Genomic DNA, 17,492 nt, shown 5'->3' on the forward strand with positions numbered 1-17,492 from the left:
CTTTTCCAGTGGCACTGCATCTGCTTATGTATAAATTTATACCCCCCGATTAAAGAATAATTGGAAGGAGCAGCTATTTAGAGTCAAGAGGGAAGTTCTTTCCGATGCTGCGAAATTTAAGCAGAGCCACATGGTGGAAAATTCTAGTGCTTGCCCATATCCAGTTGTTGGAATAATGGTCCCCCAAAATGTCCACACTCTAATCCCTGGAACCAGTGAATATGTTACCTCCCATGGCAAAAGATGCTTCTGTGGATGCCATTAAGGTTAAGGACTTTGAGATGGGGAGACTTTTCTGGATTATTTGGATGAGCCCCATCTCATCTCATGGATCTTTAAAAGCAGAGAACCTTTCCCAGCAGGAGGAGAAAAAGATGTGAGGACAGAAAAAGAGGAAGGAGAAATCTGAAGTGTGAAAGGGACTTGACCCACAATGGCTGACTTTGAAGCTGGAGGAAGGGGCTGTGAGCCAAGGAATGGGGGTGGCCTCTCCAAGCTGGGAATGGAAAGGAGACATTCTCCCCTAGAGGATGCAGAAGGAATGCAGCCTGTCAACACCCGGATTTTAGCTTCGTAAAACCCGTCAGGCTTTTGACCCATAGAACTGAGATAATAGGGGCACCTGGGTGGCTCAGTCGGTTAAGCGTTTGACTCTTGATTTTGGCTCAGGTCATGATCGCAGGGTGGTGGGATCAAGCCCCGTGTTGGGCTCCCTGCTCAGACAGAGTCCGCTTGTCCCTCTCCCTCTGCTCCTCCCCCACTCTCTCACTCTTTAATTAATTAATTAAATCTTAAAAAAAAAAAAGAACTGCAGGATAATAATCTGTATTGTTTCACCCGCTGAGTTTGTGGTAATTCGTTGAGGCAGCGATAGAAAACTGAAACACTGGTTCTTCTCTCTTTCCAGGCACGTAAGAGAATTCTACTTCCCCACCTTCAGGCTATTAGGTGAAACCATGTGAGTATTCCTGACCAATAAGCTAGGAACGGAAGTGCTGGGTCGTTCCTGAGCCAAAGCATTTATTTCTCGGGTGGGACCATTCAGATCTCTCTCTCCCTGCTGCAGTGATCAAGATGCCATAGGTTGGACTTGGTGCAGTGATAAAACAGTAGATGTCTCTCAGCCTGAGTCTTTGAATGACTCTGTGGAGAACCATCCCTTGGTGACTTGTATGGGACACATACACGACCAAGAAATCAATTTTCATTGTATCATTCCCACAGAGCTAGCCGAACCTGATTAATGGAAGGTCTCAATGAAGTGAGGGCACTAGCTTGCTATTATATGAGGAAGTGCATCCCAGGAAGAGAGAACAAGCGCAAAGGTCCTGGGGCAAGTGTGCCTGGTTTTTAAGGAAATGGGAAGGAGGTCAGTGTGGCTGAAGAGGTGCGAATGGAGGTGGGGAGTTGTAGGAGGTAAGGTCACTTATGTGGTGGGAGTAGATCACGTAGGGCCCTGTAGGGAAGGGCAAGGACTTTAGTTTTTATTCTGAAAGAGACAGGAAGCCGTTCGAGAGTTTTGGCATAATAGGATCATGATCTGACTTGGGTTTTAAAGCCAACATCCTGGTTCTGTATGAAGAAAACTCTAAGGGGATAGAGGGATAACCAGTATGGAGACTACCGTAATAATCCAAGAGAACAATGGTGGCTTGGACCAAGTGGTATTGCGGGACATGGTAATAAGGGTTGAATTATGAACATATGTAGTCCATGGAGTGTACAGGATTTGCTGATGGACAGGACATGTGGGGAGAGTGGTGGGACAAATGCCCCACTAAACTGGCTTCAAGAGAGAACAGAAAAAGACAAGATAAGGAATATAGTTTTGCTGGAACAGAGAACGCTTCATAGAAAATCCCTTAAAGAGGGGCGCTGGGTGGCTCAGTTGGTTGAGCATCCAACTCTTGGTTTCGGCTCAGGTCATGATCCCAGGGTCATGAGATCGAGCCCCGCCTCGGGCTCCATACTCAGGGTGAGTCTACTTGAAATTCTCTCCCTCTCCTTCCCCCTCGGTCCCTCCCCCTATACTCTCCCTCTCTAAAATAAGTAAGAATCACTCAAAGTACTCCCTCAGTGACTCTCCTGCAAAGATCACCCAAATTTGAAATGGCGTTGTCCATTGTGGCTGCAGGGGGCAGAGGTCAGGGTGGCAAGGAAGGTCCTAGGCCATGACAACCCTCCATGCCATAGTACTTACTGCTCCTTGGTTTTTTAGCTCCATCCCTCTGGCCTGTAGGTATCCAGCTGTTGGGTGGGAGTAGACTTCTGCTCAGCACCAAGTGACGCCATACTACTCTGTGGCTCCCGATTGGTTATTCTCTCAGGAAAGGGTTTAGGTCGCACCTCAAGACCAGATGAACCTCGGTCAGAACCCTCTTTGGATATTCACACCCAGTCCTGTTATTCCTTTCTCAGAGACTATCCTAGGACCCATCAGGAACACAAAGTGCCTAAGTGTGGAACTTTCTGGAAATCTGGCACTGCTGTCCTTTCCTTCGGCGCATTTCCCGCCTTTTCTATCCACCCTCCCTCCCACTGGCTTCTGGCCAATCGTCAGGCAACACAAATCTGACCAGCACACAGTGATGTCATACCAGCTCCTTGATTGGATTAGGCATCTTGTTGGGGAGCATAGCCGTCCTTCGGCTGCGTGGGTTTACTTCTTTTGCCCCTCCGAGACCCTCCCAACACATATCAGGTGTCTGTGGCAAAAATTCCCCCAAGATTTAAGACTTTATTGAGGGGACTAGCCGCACAGGTCACAGGCCAAACGTCCCAGCCAGAGACCAAAAGTCTTGCTGGCGTTTTGCCGCCTTCACGGGCGTCCCTCGGGCCGGCACGGTGCTGGCGCGTGCCAGTGACGTCAGGGGCTCCGCGGCTTCTGATTGGCTCGCTAAGGGACGCGCCGTCGAAGTGGAAGGCTCAGCTCACGGTCGCTTCCAAGTTCCTCTGTCGGCGGTGGAGGCACCGAGGTAGGGCTCAGGTGCTCGGGCCCCGGGCTTGGGGCGGGGGGCCGCAGGCCGCGGCAGCCCCCGGCGCGCTCCTCCAGCTGCAGGCGCCGCAGAGGCCGGGCCCAGCGTGGCCTCCAGGGCAGCGCGAGGCCGTGGCGGTCGAGGACCAGGCGCGCGGGGTCGGGGCCGCCGACCGCGCTGCCCAGCAGCAGGTAGTCGGTGTCTGGCTGTAGGCGCAAGCAGCCGCAGGCCAGGTCGGCGCGGGGCACCCAGGCGTCCTGGCCGCCGCGGCGCACGGCCGGCGCCCGCTGCTTGTACACGGCCAGCACGCGCACCGCCAGACGCTGCCACGCCGGGCCCGCCGCCTCCGACGCCAGCACCTGCGCGCGGAGAACTGCGGGGAGGGTTGGTGTCAGGCCCGGGCTGGGGGAGCTTCTGGGGTCGCGGGGGATCAGTCCTGGTGGGGAGGGGGGCAGGACCCGGGAGTGGGCTCCCAGGATACCCTCAGGGAGGAGAGAGACCTTGAACGTTTTGAGGGTGAGAGGTCTGGGGGTCTGGCCCCGTGTGGTGAATGCTGGAGCCTGCTGGAGGAGACAGGGTAGAAGCGAGGAGGGCAGGGCTTATGGAGTGTGAGGTGGGGTTCTAGGAATGTGATTAGGAAGGGTAGGGCGATGGAGGGCTCCTCCTGCGGAGGGGAGGCCAAACAGAGAGAGGAGCCTGGGAACGTGGGACATGCCATGTGGGACGCTTTGGTTGGGGTTCATACAGGGAGCAGCAGATGCCAGAATGACTTAAAGTGTGGGGAGGGATGACTAGGGGGACCCTACAGTGGGTGTGGCTGGGAACAAGACAGAAGAGGCAGGTCCAGGGTCTCAAATGTGGCAGAATCAAAAGATGTCAGAAGCAGAGCCCTTGGAAAAGGGTATTGCTGAGGGAGGGGCTCTGGGACAAATTTGGGGGCCCGAAGGAGGTCAGAACCTAGAACCTGAGGGTTGAGGTCAGACGGGGGGTGATTCAGAAACATATGCTCTCTGAAGGGCTGAGGTGAGACGTGTTGGGGGCAGGACTCTGGCTGGCATGCTAAATCTATGGGGCGGAAGATTTCGTCCTGTTGGCAGGCAGGACGAGAAGTTTCCATCTTCCAAGTCCTAGGATACCAGTGGCCAGATGATGATCCTCAGGGAGGAGAGGCCTGGGATCTTATACCATTGAGGGAAGTCACAGGCTGGTCTGGATTCAAAGGCTGGGCTGAACTCCTGAGTATCTAAGAGATCTGAGTTACCTGAGGGCATAGGCCCTGAGGTCATGGGGCTGGTGTGGACTGGTGTGAACTGATGAATTAGTGGACTTTAGGGTGAGCCTCTGTGGGAGTGGGGCTACAGTTCAGAATCTGGGACCCTGATAGGAGGAGGAAAGTGTCTGAGCTAGGCAGGACCCTGCATTCAGCCAGCACCCCTTTGTCCTTCCATCCCCAGGAGGTCCTCTTTCTCCCACAAAGATGTCCGGCTGAAGGAGGCCAGGAAACATGGGGAAAGAGGAGACATAGGAAGATAGGAAACACCCCCACTCCGCTGCCCCTGCCCGCCTTTGTCTTCTGTTCCATTGGGTCCTAGGTCAGGAAGGGTCGTTTAGAGTCTCCCTTCCCATTTAAGATGAGAAAGCTGAAGGTGGAGAAGGAGGCAGTCATCAGAACACCTGAATAGCCGCCGGCCATTTTTCTCCCCAGCACTCACCATAGTCCTGCTGGCAATACCTCCGAAGGCTCATGTGTACCCTGGTGTCCGAGACATTGCAGTAGTTTTGACATTGAGGGTCTGGGGAGGGTCAGGTGGTCTGCAGTGGGCTCCCAAGGCCTGGACCTCAGCGTCCCACCCCTGCCCATCCCCACATTCCATCTTATGGACAACTGGGGTGCCCCACCCCTTGGGACTGGGCTCAATGGGCTGCCCCTGTATCCCCACCTAGGGGCCCAAGCAGCCCATCCCTGATCCCTCTTGCTGTCAGGGTTCTCCACACCAGCCTCTTACCGGAGCTGTAAGCACCAGGGGTGGTAGCAAGGGGGGTTGTTGCCTCTGGAATTCCTGTGAGAGACCAAAGAAGAAATTTAACCTTAGTGCCCACTCCCCTGTGCTCCCCACCCCAACAGGAATCCAGGCATCCAGACCCCATGTCTATTCCCTTAAGGCCCAAGAGTACGAGCACCCTTTGCTCTCCTCCTCCCAGGACCTGGAGTTGGTCCCTAGTCCCTTCTTCCTTCAGATCCAGGAATGTGGACCCCCCCAGCCCCCTCCTCCCTCAGACCCAGGAGTCCAGGCTCCTACCCTCTTCCTTCCCAAGACTAAGAAGACTGGAATTTGAGTCCCCACCTCCCCCAAGGGCCCAGAGTCTGACCTCCAGCCTCTAGCTCCCACCTCCCAGGGACCCAGCTGTCAGCATCCTTGCCCACTGGAGATCTGGGATGTCCCCTTCCCATCCCACTTAGGACTTGCGGCCCTGCCCCTTGTGACTCACGCTGGCAGGGCATCCGGGGAGAGCGGCTCTGCTGGTAGCCGGGACCGCAGCGGTTGCATGTGAGGCCGGTGACCCCTAACTTGCAGGGGCACTGCCCACCGGTCTGGTTGCAGACGCCCCCCGTGGCCCCGATCGGGTGACACCGGCAGGCTACATGAGGAGAGGAGCTGGGGACCTGGAGTGTCTGGGCCCCAGAGGCTCCTTCCCAGTCCCCCAGCCCCCACCTCCTTCGGCCCCAGGCGTCTGGCCCCGCCTCCTTTCCTCCTTGGCCCGGCTTCAGGCCGCACTCACCCCTGCAGGCCTTGCGGCTGGTGATGGGCTGGCTGGGGTCCCTCCAGAACCCCGGCTGGCAGTAGTGGCAGTGCCGCCCGGCCGTGTGGTGGCGGCACCGCTCGCAAACGCCCCCACTCCGGCCGCCCGACAGCCGGAAGAGCTTGGAGTTGAACCTGCAGCGTCGGGCGTGCTGGTTGCAGGAGCAGGCTAGAGACAGGTCAGGGCAGCCGGGTCAGGCTCCGACCTCCCCTTCCCCATCTCTCCCCTCTCTGCCCTCCGAGAGGAAATAAACCATGCGTGCAATGAGGAGGTTGCCTGGGGTCCGTGGGTAATCCCGGGTTCCCAACCCTCCTCATTCTCAGGATGGGTGCACTGGACTGGAGTAGGTAAGCCCGAGGGGCTGACGGACCCTGTGAATGTCTGCATGAAACTGGGGGCTTAGGGAGGAGTGGCTGCTCCGGGGGCACAGGCTCTGGGATCAGCCCCCAGCTTGTCCGCTCCCCACTGTGCTCCTCGGGCAAGTGACTTCTCTCTGTAGCTCCGTGTCCTCCACTGTAAAACAGCAGTTACAGTGCCTACTTCGTGAGGCTTAAAGGAAACCAAAAGGCTGTAGCGGGCTCGACCCAGGGCCTGACAGCGAGCTGGCCCTCGCCCCTGGAGCCTCGGCACGCGGGGTGCTCACGGTAAGTGCTCAGCGTGTTTCGTTCTCAGAGCGACTCTGCGAGGCTCGTGGGGTCAGCAGCCCCATCTTACAGATGCGAAAATGGAGGCACAGAGAGGCAAAGGCAGCGGCCCCAAGTAGCGCAGCTGAGGGGCGGTCAGAGGCAGGCTCAGAACCCAGGGCTTCTGGCTGCAGAGTCTCTGCCCTTGGCACCCACGCTCCAGCGTGGCCCGCAGCTGGCGTGAGGGTGCTGTGCGGCGGACGTGTGTGCGCTCCTGGGGAGCGCTGTCAGTGAGGCCGTGGCTCTCAGACCTTACTACTTCCCAGAGTTACTGGGAAATGTGAAAAAGAAACCACACAGCTTCCAGGGCCCACCCCCAGGCCTCCCGCTGGGCCCAGGGATCTGTATTTCCAGCCAGCGTTTCTGAGCCAGATGCCGCAGGAGGGGGTTCATGGACCATTCTTGGGAGAGGTTTAAGGAGTTTTTGCCTGCCAAGGGGTCTGGGAGGCTGGCAGGTGCCAAGAACACAGAGGGGCAGCAGCAGGAAGGTCAAGAAGCCGAGGCAGCTGTGTTCTTGGAAAAACAACTCGCTTCCCAAAACCTTGTTTTCCTCCCATGCAGTGGGGATCTCACTCCCTCTCTCCCGGGGTTGTCGGGGGCCTTAAGAGGTAGTGGTATGCTTCGGATTATCGGTGGGAAGCATCAAGCTTTGGATTCTTTCTGACCTGAGGGCGATCACTTCACCTCACTTCCGTCTGGAAGACTCAGATGGCGGGAAGGGGTTCAGAGCAGCGTGTCTGTAAAGCCGGCAGCTCGGCCACGGGACTCAGTCCCACCCCAGCCAAGACCCTGCTTCATTACAACACTATTGGCTTCTTACCCAGGTTCAGAGCCCAGCGCCACGCTCAGCCTGGGGCAGCGAGGTGATCCTCAGAGGGCCGGCCTCCCCAGCTCCCAGGCCCTGTCCGGGCCCAGGATGAACCAAGTCCCACCCCCGGGCAATGTGAGTCTCCCCCACCCCCTGCAGGGGCCTCGGATCTGGCCGCTGGGAATGGACCAGAGGTGGTGGGGACAGAGGGTCTAGGAAGACCCCAGTGGGGATGAGGACAGAGAGGGGAGCCAAGGATGGTGAGGTGTAAGTTACTCGACCTGACATGGCAGGAAAAACGAGAGGAGGAATGGGGTAAAGAACTGGAGGGTGGAGAGAGGGGAGGGGTGTGTGTGTGTCTGTCTGTCGGTCTGTCTGTTGGTAGAGGAGAGGTACTTCCCAGGGCCTGGTAACACACTCAGACCTTCTAGCCAGGCTTGCAGGCTGGCATGGAAGGAGGAGGGCTGTCTCTGAGGTGGGCTGCTGGAGCAACGGGGAAGGGGCCAGACTCCGGAAGCACTGGGTCTGGAAACACCGTGGAGGGAGAGGGGGAGGAGCGGGCCTGGGGAGCGCTGGTCTAGCTGGATGGCCCAGTGGATCGCGCATTAGCAAGGAAGGTCTCTCTCCCTGAGTCCAGTCCCAGCACTGCCCCTTGCTGGCATTGAGCTTTAGGGCAAGTGGTGCATCCCCTCAGGGGTCCCCCTTCTTCATCCGGGGAATGGTAACCTTGGCAGGTGCACAGCAAGCGCTTCGGTACCGTACTGGGCTTTATTCTAAGGACCTTATGCGTATCGACCCATTGGATTTTCACTACAGCCTGTGAAAGAAAGGCTGTTACTGTCCCCACTTTACAGGCAAGGAGGAAGTGGAGGCACAGAGAGGTCAAGTCACTTGCCTGTGGTCACACAGCCGGGAAGCCGAGGAGCTGGGATTTGAGCCCAGGCTGGCTGGCTCGCTGCCGAGCCTGTGTGCCTGCCTGCCACCCTAGGGTGCCTAGCGTGACGGCCCCTGACAGGAGCTTGGCAGGGACAAGCCAAGACCCCCAAGCTGGACTCCCTGAGCTCAGATTCGGACCCTGCCACTTACTAACTGTGTGTCCTTGTGCAAGGGACTTCTCACCTCTAGACTCAGTCTCCTCATCTAGGAAATAGATGATGATAAAACCCGCCTGGTACGTAGCAGATGATGGGTACATATGTACTTAATGAGTAAGTGCGTCCCCATGTGGTGGATCTGATGAGTCAGGAGAAGTCCAGCTGTCCTGTTCCCCACACTCATTCAGGAAATGTTATTCATAGCGGCAGCATTGTAATGGGTAATGGCGTGTGGGACAGAGACTGGAGCGCCTTACTGGGCAGCTGGAAGTCAGGGCGGCCGGGACTGGGGCAGGCATGGCAGGTGGGTGGAGCGCAGGTGGGAGGGGAAGAGGGGACCGGCTCAGGAACAGTGGGGGTGAAGCAAGGAGTATGGGGCTCCGGGGAGGGAGAGAGCACACTGCCCCGTGGGGACCAGCTACCGGCTGTTGGAGAATGGGGAGGGGTTGGGGGAGGGTGAGGGCGGGAAGAGGGGGGCCCAGGACTCACGCAGGCAAGGGTGGGGGTGCCAGGGCGTGGCGGGCCGCCAGGGCCAGTCTCGATGGGACGGGCGGCAGCTCTCGCAGCCGGGGCCAGTGGTGTGATGGCGGCAGCGACAGCGGGGGGGCTGGGTGCGGGCGGCACAGCGAGCTGCGTGGCCGTGGCATTGGCAGCGGCCCCTCACTCCAGCCGCCGCCAGCCCCGCCCGGCCCCCGAACTCCACGCGGAGGTGACTGACCGCCACGCTGGATTTAGGGCCTGGTGGGGCTCGGAAGGTCACCTTCTCAGGGCCCCCCAAGGCCCCAGGCCAGGCAGGTCTGCGCCACAGCGGTCTCCAGGGACCTCCGGTGGCCCAGGCAGCAGACAGGACCAGGGCTGGGGATCCCGGGGTGCAGAACCGTAGGCTGACCGACGTCAGGAGGAAGGGGCCACCCAGGGCCAGGGTTAGACTGCCATTGCAGGTGGCCCGGGGGCTGAGGTCTGCCCCCAGGGAGAGGGCACAGGCCTGAGGACAGGAGGCCGCCATGCCAGCCAGCCGGGTCACTGGTGGGAGGCAGAAGCGGGGGCGGCCACCTGGATGGTAACACGGGTCTGCAGTGGTGGCCCGGCTCAGGAGGAGCAAGAGGGCAAAGGTCACGGGCATGGTCCTAGCAGAGCAAGTACCTGGAGAGGAGAGGAGTGAACAGGCTAGGGGCCTCAGGCTGCCCTGTGGGTCAGCCTCTACCCCACTCCTCCCGCCCAGGCTCTCTGAGGAACCCCCGGCATTCCACCCCCAGCCCTGCCCAAGCCCCCTCCCTGGCTGCTTCTAAGCGAGGAAAATAGTTCCATCTGGGGAGAATTACTGTTTACATAACCCAAAGGGAAAAGAACGCAAGCAAAATTGAGAATTTTGCCTGAACTAATCCGTAGCTTAACACCCCAGAGCTATCCTCAGTGTCGAGGGGTGGGGGCCCTGGGGAGAGGGCAAGGGGTGGGGACAGATGGGGAAACCTAGACAGGCCACAAGGGGGAGGGGGACTTAAAGACAGATAAAGTGCAGAGACAAAGAAATAGAGAAAGGGACAGAGGCAAGGACAACAAAGACAGACAGGGAGGAGGGGACCCAAGTCTAAGGAAAGGGCCAGGTGCAGAGAAGAACCATGAGGAGAGAGGACCGGAGATAAGGGGGAGGCCGGAAGGCCCAGACGGATTATGGCTGGACACCCAGATCCACAGTTAGTTGGGGGGGGGACGGAGTCCCAGGGAGTCTGGGGCCAGGACAGATAGACAGGCAGACAGGCAGACCTGGGGGCTCAGAGACACACCCAGGGAGCAAGAGGAGAACAGAGGATCTCACTAGCCTGGCCGGTGGGGAGGTGGGGAGGCAGGGAGGGAAAGCGGAGGAGGGGCTCGGCGGGGCATCAGGAGCGGGGAGGCCAGGCCCCTGGCCCACGAGGATCAGAGCAGAGGCCTTTTCCCACGTGGGGCCCTAACCTTGTTCTCCACACCCAGGGCACGGAGGGGGATTATCGCCAAACAACCCAGCGGCCTCCTCCACCACCACCCACCCCCAGCCTCCACCAGGGCCTTAACCCTTTCCCACCCAGGTGTGAAGCACGAGAACTGTGCTTAGGAACCGGAGGGGGTCACACGGGGACTAGAAGCCTGGGTCACTCTGGAGCTGGAGAGGGGGGTTAGGAAAGCAGACGCCTGAGTCCCCCTTAGAATTCAGGGTGGGAGGACCCTGTCCTTGGATTTCGGAGGGCTTTCTGATAATCTCAGCCCTCCCCACTCCCGCCTGCCACCCTAGGCCTCAGGGTCTGGAGAGCAGAGCCCCCACATTCTCTACCCACCCTAAGGTCCCCAGATTAGAAAGGGGAACAGATGTGGGGGGTGGCAGGTGGTGGGGGCAGAAAGACAGGCAGGGCCGGGCAGGGCCAGATGCCAGGGCGTCTGAGGGGGGCCGGAAGTCCAGACCCTGGGATGGCAGGGGCTAGGAAGGACTTGGTGCTGAAAGCCCCCCCCCTTTTCCCCTTCCAAGGCCAACAGCCCCTAATGAGAAGCTGCCTCAGATTTGGGGGCCTTGGAGCCTTTCTGGGCCCCACTGTCCACACCCCTGGGAGTCTGTGAGGCATCTGGGGGTGCAGCTGGGGTCACAAATGCCCCCAGCCTGATTTCACAGCCCCCAGTATCCCCACTGCGGTTGCCGCGTGCAGAGACTGCCTCCCCGGGCCATCACCCTCCGCCCCTCCCGACCAGCCTGGCGCCATTTTGCGCACTTGCGGCCCGGGCATTTGCCCTGTCCCTTAGCGCCAGCCTCGTCAAGGACCTGGCCCCCATCTCCTACCTCTCCTTTCTTGCCTGGGTGGTTCACGGGGTACCATTTTCTGGCCCTTAGCACCTTGGACAGCCAGGCTACGAGTTCCCCGGTGTTCCTAGGGGATCCAGAAGCCAGCCCCTGCCCACCTGGGAACCCAGATGTCCAGCCCCCAGCTGCTACCCCTCTGGGAGCCGGAGCCTACTCCCACTCCCCCTTTAAGGAGCAGAGTCTAGCTGTGCTCCCACCAGACCTATCGTTAGGCCCCCATGCCTCAGCGGTGAAGGGGTCCATCTGGGACCCAGGCTCCTTTTCCCCGGCTTTTTTGCACGCACCCTGCCCTTTGCCCCTGACGTTGGCCAGACCTGCACCCAAGAAGAGAGTGTCCTCTGCAGTCAGCTCCTCGCGTGCTCTTTCCTCCCGCAGTAGCAGTAGCCGCAGCGGCCTGGGCTCTCAGGAGTGAGTGCCGAGTGGCTGAGTGGCTGTTGTCAGGCCCCAGGCTAGTGGGGGTTCTGGGCGGGAGCTCAGAGCAGAGCCCGCAGAATCCAACACCACCACCGCTCCCCCCCCCACCCCCGCCCCAGTCCCTTCGCCAACCGCAGCCACGCTCTCCCCACAGGGACCCCAGCCAGCCACGCCACCCAGGACTGTGTGGGATGCGAAGGACGTCGCCTCAGGGGGGCCCAAAACCAGGCGGCCCCAAGCATGCTGGCCCAGGAGGCTCAAGGCAGGTAGGATGGGACAGCGGCCCCACGGGCTTCCCGGGTCTGGGGTCCCCGCTGCATTCACACTCAGACCCCTGCCCCACTGACTCCCCATGGCAGGCAGGCAGGAGGCAGGCGGGTGGCGGGGCTCAGCCCACCACGCAGTGGTGTGGTCCATCGGGAAGGGAAGGGGCTGACCTGCCAGGCGCTGGGACCCCTCAGCCAGCACCTCCTCCCCTCTGGACCTTTCTGTCAGCTCGGGTAAACCGAGCGTTAAGACAAGTCACTTTCCTTTTGGAACGATCTGGGCGGTCACTGGGAAACCCAAAGAATTGGGCCGCTTTCTAAGAAGGTGGAGAAGGCAGTGAGGAGGTGAGAATCCCCAGGCCTCCCTCCTCCTGCATTGCAGGGAGAGAGCAGGGACCCCGAGGGGGACGGGGACAGAGCTCAAAGCCACGGGGACAGAGCTCAAAGCCACGGGGACAGAGCTCAAAGCCAGCCTCCCCATGGCCAGTTTCCCCGAGGCCTGGACACTTTAGTCGCGAAATTTTCATGCAAATATGGCTGTCTACCATTACAGACCCACTGGTTTTGACCCTTTGCTGAGAAAAGCAAGGGTCTCAGACATCTGTCACCTTGGCTTTGCGTGCATTTATTGTGGCGCTGCGTGGACCCGACCCTTACGGGGGGTTGCCCCCCCAACTGCTGTTGGGAACCTGTCCTGGGGTCAGGAGGACGCAGCCAGGACAGTCTGTGATTGCGGTTCCAGGGGACCTTCCCTGCGCCACTGTGGAGGGACCAGCCTGGGCATGAGCCAGGACAGGGACATCAGATTTGAAATTAGGCTGTGGGGAGGAGTTGGCTGCATGAGAAGGGGGTTGGGGGCGGAGACACCCCCAAATCCAAGGGGGGCATACCGCTTCGGGGACAGGCGGTGTGAGCGACAGGGTAATGCCATGCAGTATTCACCGCCCGCCTCCCTCCCTCCTGTGTGCCTGCCACCCCCTCGAACTTGTCCATGACCCCCCCCCCCCCGCCCTTGTCAGGCTTACAATCTAGAGGAGAGATCGCTACAGAAAAGTAATGAGTAATTCTGTTCTAGAGAATGGCGCTTTGGAGCAAAAGCAAGCAGGGAAGTGGTGGGGGGGGCGGGGTTCTGGAGGGGACATGTGGGCTGAGACCTGAAAGAGGTGAGGGCAAGCCACCCAGGCATCATCAAGGCAGGAGCAACCGGAGCAGAGGGAATGGCCAGAGAAAATTCGAGAAGGTTTAGGTCTCGCTTTATTTTCCTCCCAACCTGGGGACAAGAAGTTTCTTAAGCTAATGTGACCTGGACGGAGGCTTTCTTCCTCACTTTTGTTTTTCACAGCCTGAGCTGCTTGAGGTGATTCGCACCCCTGAAGGTGTCTTGCGGGGCGGTGTGGGGGGAAGTGGGGGGAAGGGCAGAAGCCTCCGGAGCTGAGAGGAAAGAATTCTCCAAGATGGGAAGAGACTTTTTTTTTTTTTTTTTTTGGAGAAGGACGCTTTCCTCAAGTACTGGGCATCTTCCCCCTCACGGTGCCCCAGAGAGGAGGCAGGACCTCCCTGGGGCACAGCTGCATGGTGGCTCAGCAGGGTGGGACCCCCAGCTCTGGGCTTACGGAGACCTTTCATCCCTGCCTCGGTGGCCCAGAAATAACAGAGGCCCCACAAGGCAGGGCGGGTCGTCCTCCACAGATCACTGGACCGAACGTGTGTATCCAAGCGCTCTCCCTCGGGAAGACTCGAAAAACCCAGGACAACGACGGAGAGCACACATTCCTGAGCCACACTGCCCGGGGTTCAGATCCACGTGCTCCTTTCCTAGCTGTGTGACCCAAGGCAGGTGTCTGAACCTCTCTGTGCCTTAGCGTCCTCATCCGTTAAATGAGCGTAACAACGCGCGCCTTCTCGCGGGGGAGCACGAGGTCTAACCGAGCGAAGACAGGCCTGCAGCCTCATACCTGAACCTCTTCGGACCAGACGTGTTTCAGAGCTTGTGCGTCGGCCCCGTGGTGGGGCGCGGGGTCTGGGCAGCAGCCCATGATGCCCCATTACGGTTTCTGCAGCAAAACACGTGGGCATCACATTAAGTCAAGTCTCCAAGTAGCCGCAGGTCACTTCAGGCCACATTTTGTCCCCCAGCGAGTTCAGTTCAGATTGGGGTTGGCCACCAGTCTGCAGGAAGGTGGCCGGTAAGGAAGCGGGGACTGGGCGGGTAGGTGCTGGGGCCCGCGCTGCAGCCCCAGCCCTGACGCGCTGCTGTTCTGGGACTTTCCTGACAAAAAGCCAGGAGAGGGAGCTCTTGAGACTCCAGGACAGAGGGTGGCCGCAGGACCGGCAGCTGGATTCGCAAAGCCCAGAAATGAAAACACGGGGTGCCTTATTTAGATGTGGTGATAATTTCTCAGTGGTGAGAGCAGAGCATTAAACCAAGTGCAGCCCCCCCCTTTTTAAAGTAAACTCTACACCCGACATGGGGCTCAAACTCATGACCCCGAGATCAAGAGCCGCCTGCTCTACTGACAGCCGGTGGGGTGAAGCGGAAGTCCTTGTGAGTGTGGGCCGTGGGCAACTGCACGGGTCACCGACCATGGGGGTGGTGCTGGGCAGTGGGTTACCTTTGCCCTGAGCCGCTGCTTCCCCCGCCTAGCATGGGCTCCAGTCCCTGCTCAGCTCACCTGCCCTGGCTTTGGGACCGGGCCGCCCCACAAGCTGGCCCCAGGCAGGACCTGAGCTGAGCAGGCAGCGTGACAAGGATTGGGACAGAGCTGTCACCAGCTCAGGGAGAAGAGGGGCTCGTTCTTTGGCAACAAAAGCAGCGGGCAGGGCATTTCTTGTACCTCTCCCCGCCAGTGGAGGAAGGGTGATGTCTTACTTAGGCCTGTTGTGGAGGAGCCAGCTAACCTCGCAGGGGACCCACATTGAACAAGAGACATTTGAGGAGGGCCCAGAACTGTTCAGATTTCCCAAAGGGTCAGATTACTAAAGTGAGGAGCCCTGGAATATTGGAGGAGGAGGAGAGCTGAGGCAAGGCCCACGGAACCCTGCCATTGAAGGGGGCTGGCAGAAGGAGAGATGGGGTGCCTGCAGGGGCGGGGACAGAAGGCAGATCATGAAGAGTGGGGGTCCTGCCACCCAGTGCTCGCTTCTGCACGGGCCCACGAGACTCCCAAGCTGCAGCCACAGGGAAACCACAGGTAGAGGGGGGAGCAGAGAGCAGGTCAGGATGCGCTAGACACCCCTAGACTTGCTTGGCGGAGCTGAACACGGGAACGAATGATTTGGGGGCGAACGAGTCTCAGGTGCCCCTAGCCGTCACCCCTGACTGTGTCCTCTCTCCTCTCTGCAGCCATCATGGGATTCCGGGCCACTTGCCCTTCCTTCTCCACCATCTACTTCCTCTTCATCCTCTTGGTGGCGTCCACCATCTTCCACTGCCATCACCGCCTGGCCCTGGTGCCCGCCCCCTGGGCCTACTCGGGCCGCGTGGTCCTGGCCCCCAGACACCTGCCCCCGGGGGGCATGTTCACCATCAACGCCATCGGCCGCCTGGGGAACCAGATGGGGGAGTACGCCACCCTCTACGCCCTGGCCAAGATGAACGGGCGGCCGGCCTTCATCCCGGCCGAGATGCACGGCACGCTGGCGCCCATCTTCCGAATCAGCCTCCCGGTCCTGCACGGCACCACGGCCAGCAGGGTCCCGTGGCGGAACTACCACCTGAACGACTGGATGGAGGAGCGCTACCGCCACATCCCGGGCGGGTACGTGCGCCTCACCGGCTACCCCTGCTCCTGGACCTTCTACCACCACCTGCGAGACGAGATCCTGCGGGAGTTCACCTTGCACGACCACGTGCGGGAGGACGCCCAGAGGTTCCTGCGGGGCCTGCAGGCCAAGTGGGCCCGGCGGGCGACCTTCGTGGGGGTCCACGTGCGCCGGGGGGACTACGTGCGCGTCATGCCGCGGGTGTGGAAGGGCGTGGTCGCCGACCGGGGCTACCTGCGCCGGGCCCTGGACTGGTTCCGGGCCCGCTACCTACGCCCCGTCTTCGTGATCACCAGCGATGACATGGCCTGGTGTCGGGAGAACATCAACGCCTCCCGTGGGGACGTGGTGTTCGCCGGCAACGGCCTCCGGGGCTCCCCTGCCAGGGACTTCGCGCTGCTCACGCAGTGTAACCACACCGTCATCACCGTGGGCACCTTCGGGATCTGGGCCGCCTACCTGGCGGGCGGGGACACCGTCTACCTGGCCAATTTCACCCTGCCCGACTCCCCCTTCCGCTGGATCTTCAAGCCCCAAGCCGCCTTCCTGCCCCAGTGGGTGGGCATCGCCGCTGACCTTGGGCAGGCGGGAGAGAACTCCAGGTCATGATGCTTCCCCGCTGCTGGGCAACCTCAGAGAAGTGACTTAGCCTCTCTGGGCCACAGCATACCACCTGCAAAGTGCCTAATACAGAACTTACCTCCGCAGCCTCCGCAGCAAGTTCATTGAGTGTCGTTTAGCAAGACATTTTAGTGTCTCGGGAACCCGCCAGAAGTGCTGGCGGCAACCAGGCACGTGGGGGGCGTGCCCTGAACTTTCAGGCCGCTTTAAGCTGGAAACGCACTTTTTTTTTTAAAGTTTTTATTTATTTATTTATTTAGTTAGTTAGTTAGTTAGTTAGTTATTTGACAGAGACAGCCAGCGAGAGAGGGAACACAAGCAGGGGGAGTGGGAGAGGAAGAAGCAGACTCCCAGTGGAGGAGCCTGATGTGGGGCTCCATCCCAGAACGCTGGGATCACGCCCTGAGCCAAAGGCAGATGCTTAACGATTGTGCCACCCAGGCGCCCCGGAAACGTACTTTTTGCCCTCTCCTTGTCTGTAGTTTGGGGAGTAAGTCCAGATGTTTTGCCCTTGCCTCCTGGGAGGGCTCGGTGAAGCCGTTCCTACCCTCAAGTCAAGGGGAGCCAAGTGTCTTGGGCAGCTAAGAATTGAGGCTTGGGGTTTCATGGGGCCTCATTATGAAAGGGAGAGAACCCAGGATCTGAGAGAATGAATCTCGGGGCCGTGCCCTCCGTGGGGAGGTGAGGTCCCTGGAAGTGGGGGTGGGGGCCTCACAGTGCCGACAGGACTCAGGCAGGACTCCACACCACTCGGCCCGCGGCAGCAAAGACACCCAGAGTCCAATGTCCTAGGAGTGGCGGGCGGACCTCAGGGGGCCCCAGAGACAGAAGCAGGACCATGTCAGCAGCCACGTGCGCATGCATGGCCTCACCCCTGGGCACTGCCTATGCCCCCAGGACCCGGAGCCACTCCGAGAAACCCCCCTGGGGACAAAAGTTGGATTAGGTGATCACAATCAGGGTTTCCCTGTGTTCAGTGCATCTGGAATTATGGAGATACCGGTATTTCTATCGGTGTCATCTTCCTTTTTGGATATTAAATCTTTTTTGTTTTTAAAGATTTTATTTATGTATTTGACAGAGAGAGCAGAAGCAGGGGAGCGGCAGGCAGAGAGCGAGGGAGAAGCAGACTCCCCGCTGAGCAGGGAGCCTGCCTAGAACCTGACTCCGGGCTCCATCCCAGGACCCCGGGATCATGACCTGAGGCTCCGGCAGACACTTAACTGACTGAGCCACCCAG

General features: G+C 59.4%; 2 protein-coding genes across 2 annotated transcripts; one reads left to right on the forward strand and one right to left on the reverse strand.

The window, feature by feature from the left end:
* Window positions 1-2,751: 2,751 nt before the first annotated feature.
* NTN5 (netrin 5) lies at window positions 2,752-9,522 on the reverse strand. Its single transcript, XM_045772270.2, has 6 exons — window positions 8,852-9,522; window positions 5,757-5,945; window positions 5,466-5,615; window positions 4,982-5,035; window positions 4,688-4,768; window positions 2,752-3,348 (listed from the first exon to the last, which is right to left on the reverse strand). The coding sequence occupies exons 1-6, from the start codon at window positions 9,483-9,485 to the stop codon at window positions 2,897-2,899; spliced, it is 1,560 nt and encodes a 519-aa protein (XP_045628226.2). The 5' UTR covers window positions 9,486-9,522; the 3' UTR covers window positions 2,752-2,896.
* On the forward strand, window positions 8,562-16,353 carry LOC123776330 (galactoside 2-alpha-L-fucosyltransferase SEC1-like). The gene is made up of 3 exons (XM_045772265.2): window positions 8,562-8,666; window positions 11,758-11,869; window positions 15,213-16,353. Exons 1-3 carry the CDS (start codon window positions 8,580-8,582, stop codon window positions 16,238-16,240), a joined length of 1,227 nt encoding a protein of 408 aa, XP_045628221.2. The 5' UTR covers window positions 8,562-8,579; the 3' UTR covers window positions 16,241-16,353.
* The last annotated feature ends 1,139 nt before the right edge of the window (window positions 16,354-17,492 follow it).

This window comes from Ursus americanus, chromosome 21 (assembly GCF_024610735.1).
Source record: "Ursus americanus isolate L20-20 chromosome 21, mUrsAme1.1.p, whole genome shotgun sequence".
NCBI lineage: Eukaryota > Metazoa > Chordata > Mammalia > Carnivora > Ursidae > Ursus > Ursus americanus.

Excerpts from the sequence above, each read along its gene's own strand:
- LOC123776330 (XM_045772265.2), top strand. The coding sequence starts at position 8,580 with ATGGGTAATGGCGTGTGGGACAGAGACTGGAGCGCCTTACTGGGCAGC. Across the intron at positions 8,667-11,757 it reads GACTGGGGCAGGCATGGCAG|GGACCCCAGCCAGCCACGCC; the intron begins GTGGGTGGAGCG and ends CTCTCCCCACAG. Across the intron at positions 11,870-15,212 it reads GCCCAGGAGGCTCAAGGCAG|CCATCATGGGATTCCGGGCC; the intron begins GTAGGATGGGAC and ends TCCTCTCTGCAG.
- NTN5 (XM_045772270.2), bottom strand. The coding sequence starts at position 9,485 with ATGCCCGTGACCTTTGCCCTCTTGCTCCTCCTGAGCCGGGCCACCACT. Across the intron at positions 5,036-5,465 it reads TCCCCGGATGCCCTGCCAGC|GAATTCCAGAGGCAACAACC; the intron begins GTGAGTCACAAG and ends GGTCTCTCACAG. Across the intron at positions 4,769-4,981 it reads CCCTGGTGCTTACAGCTCCG|ACCCTCAATGTCAAAACTAC; the intron begins GTAAGAGGCTGG and ends GACCCTCCCCAG.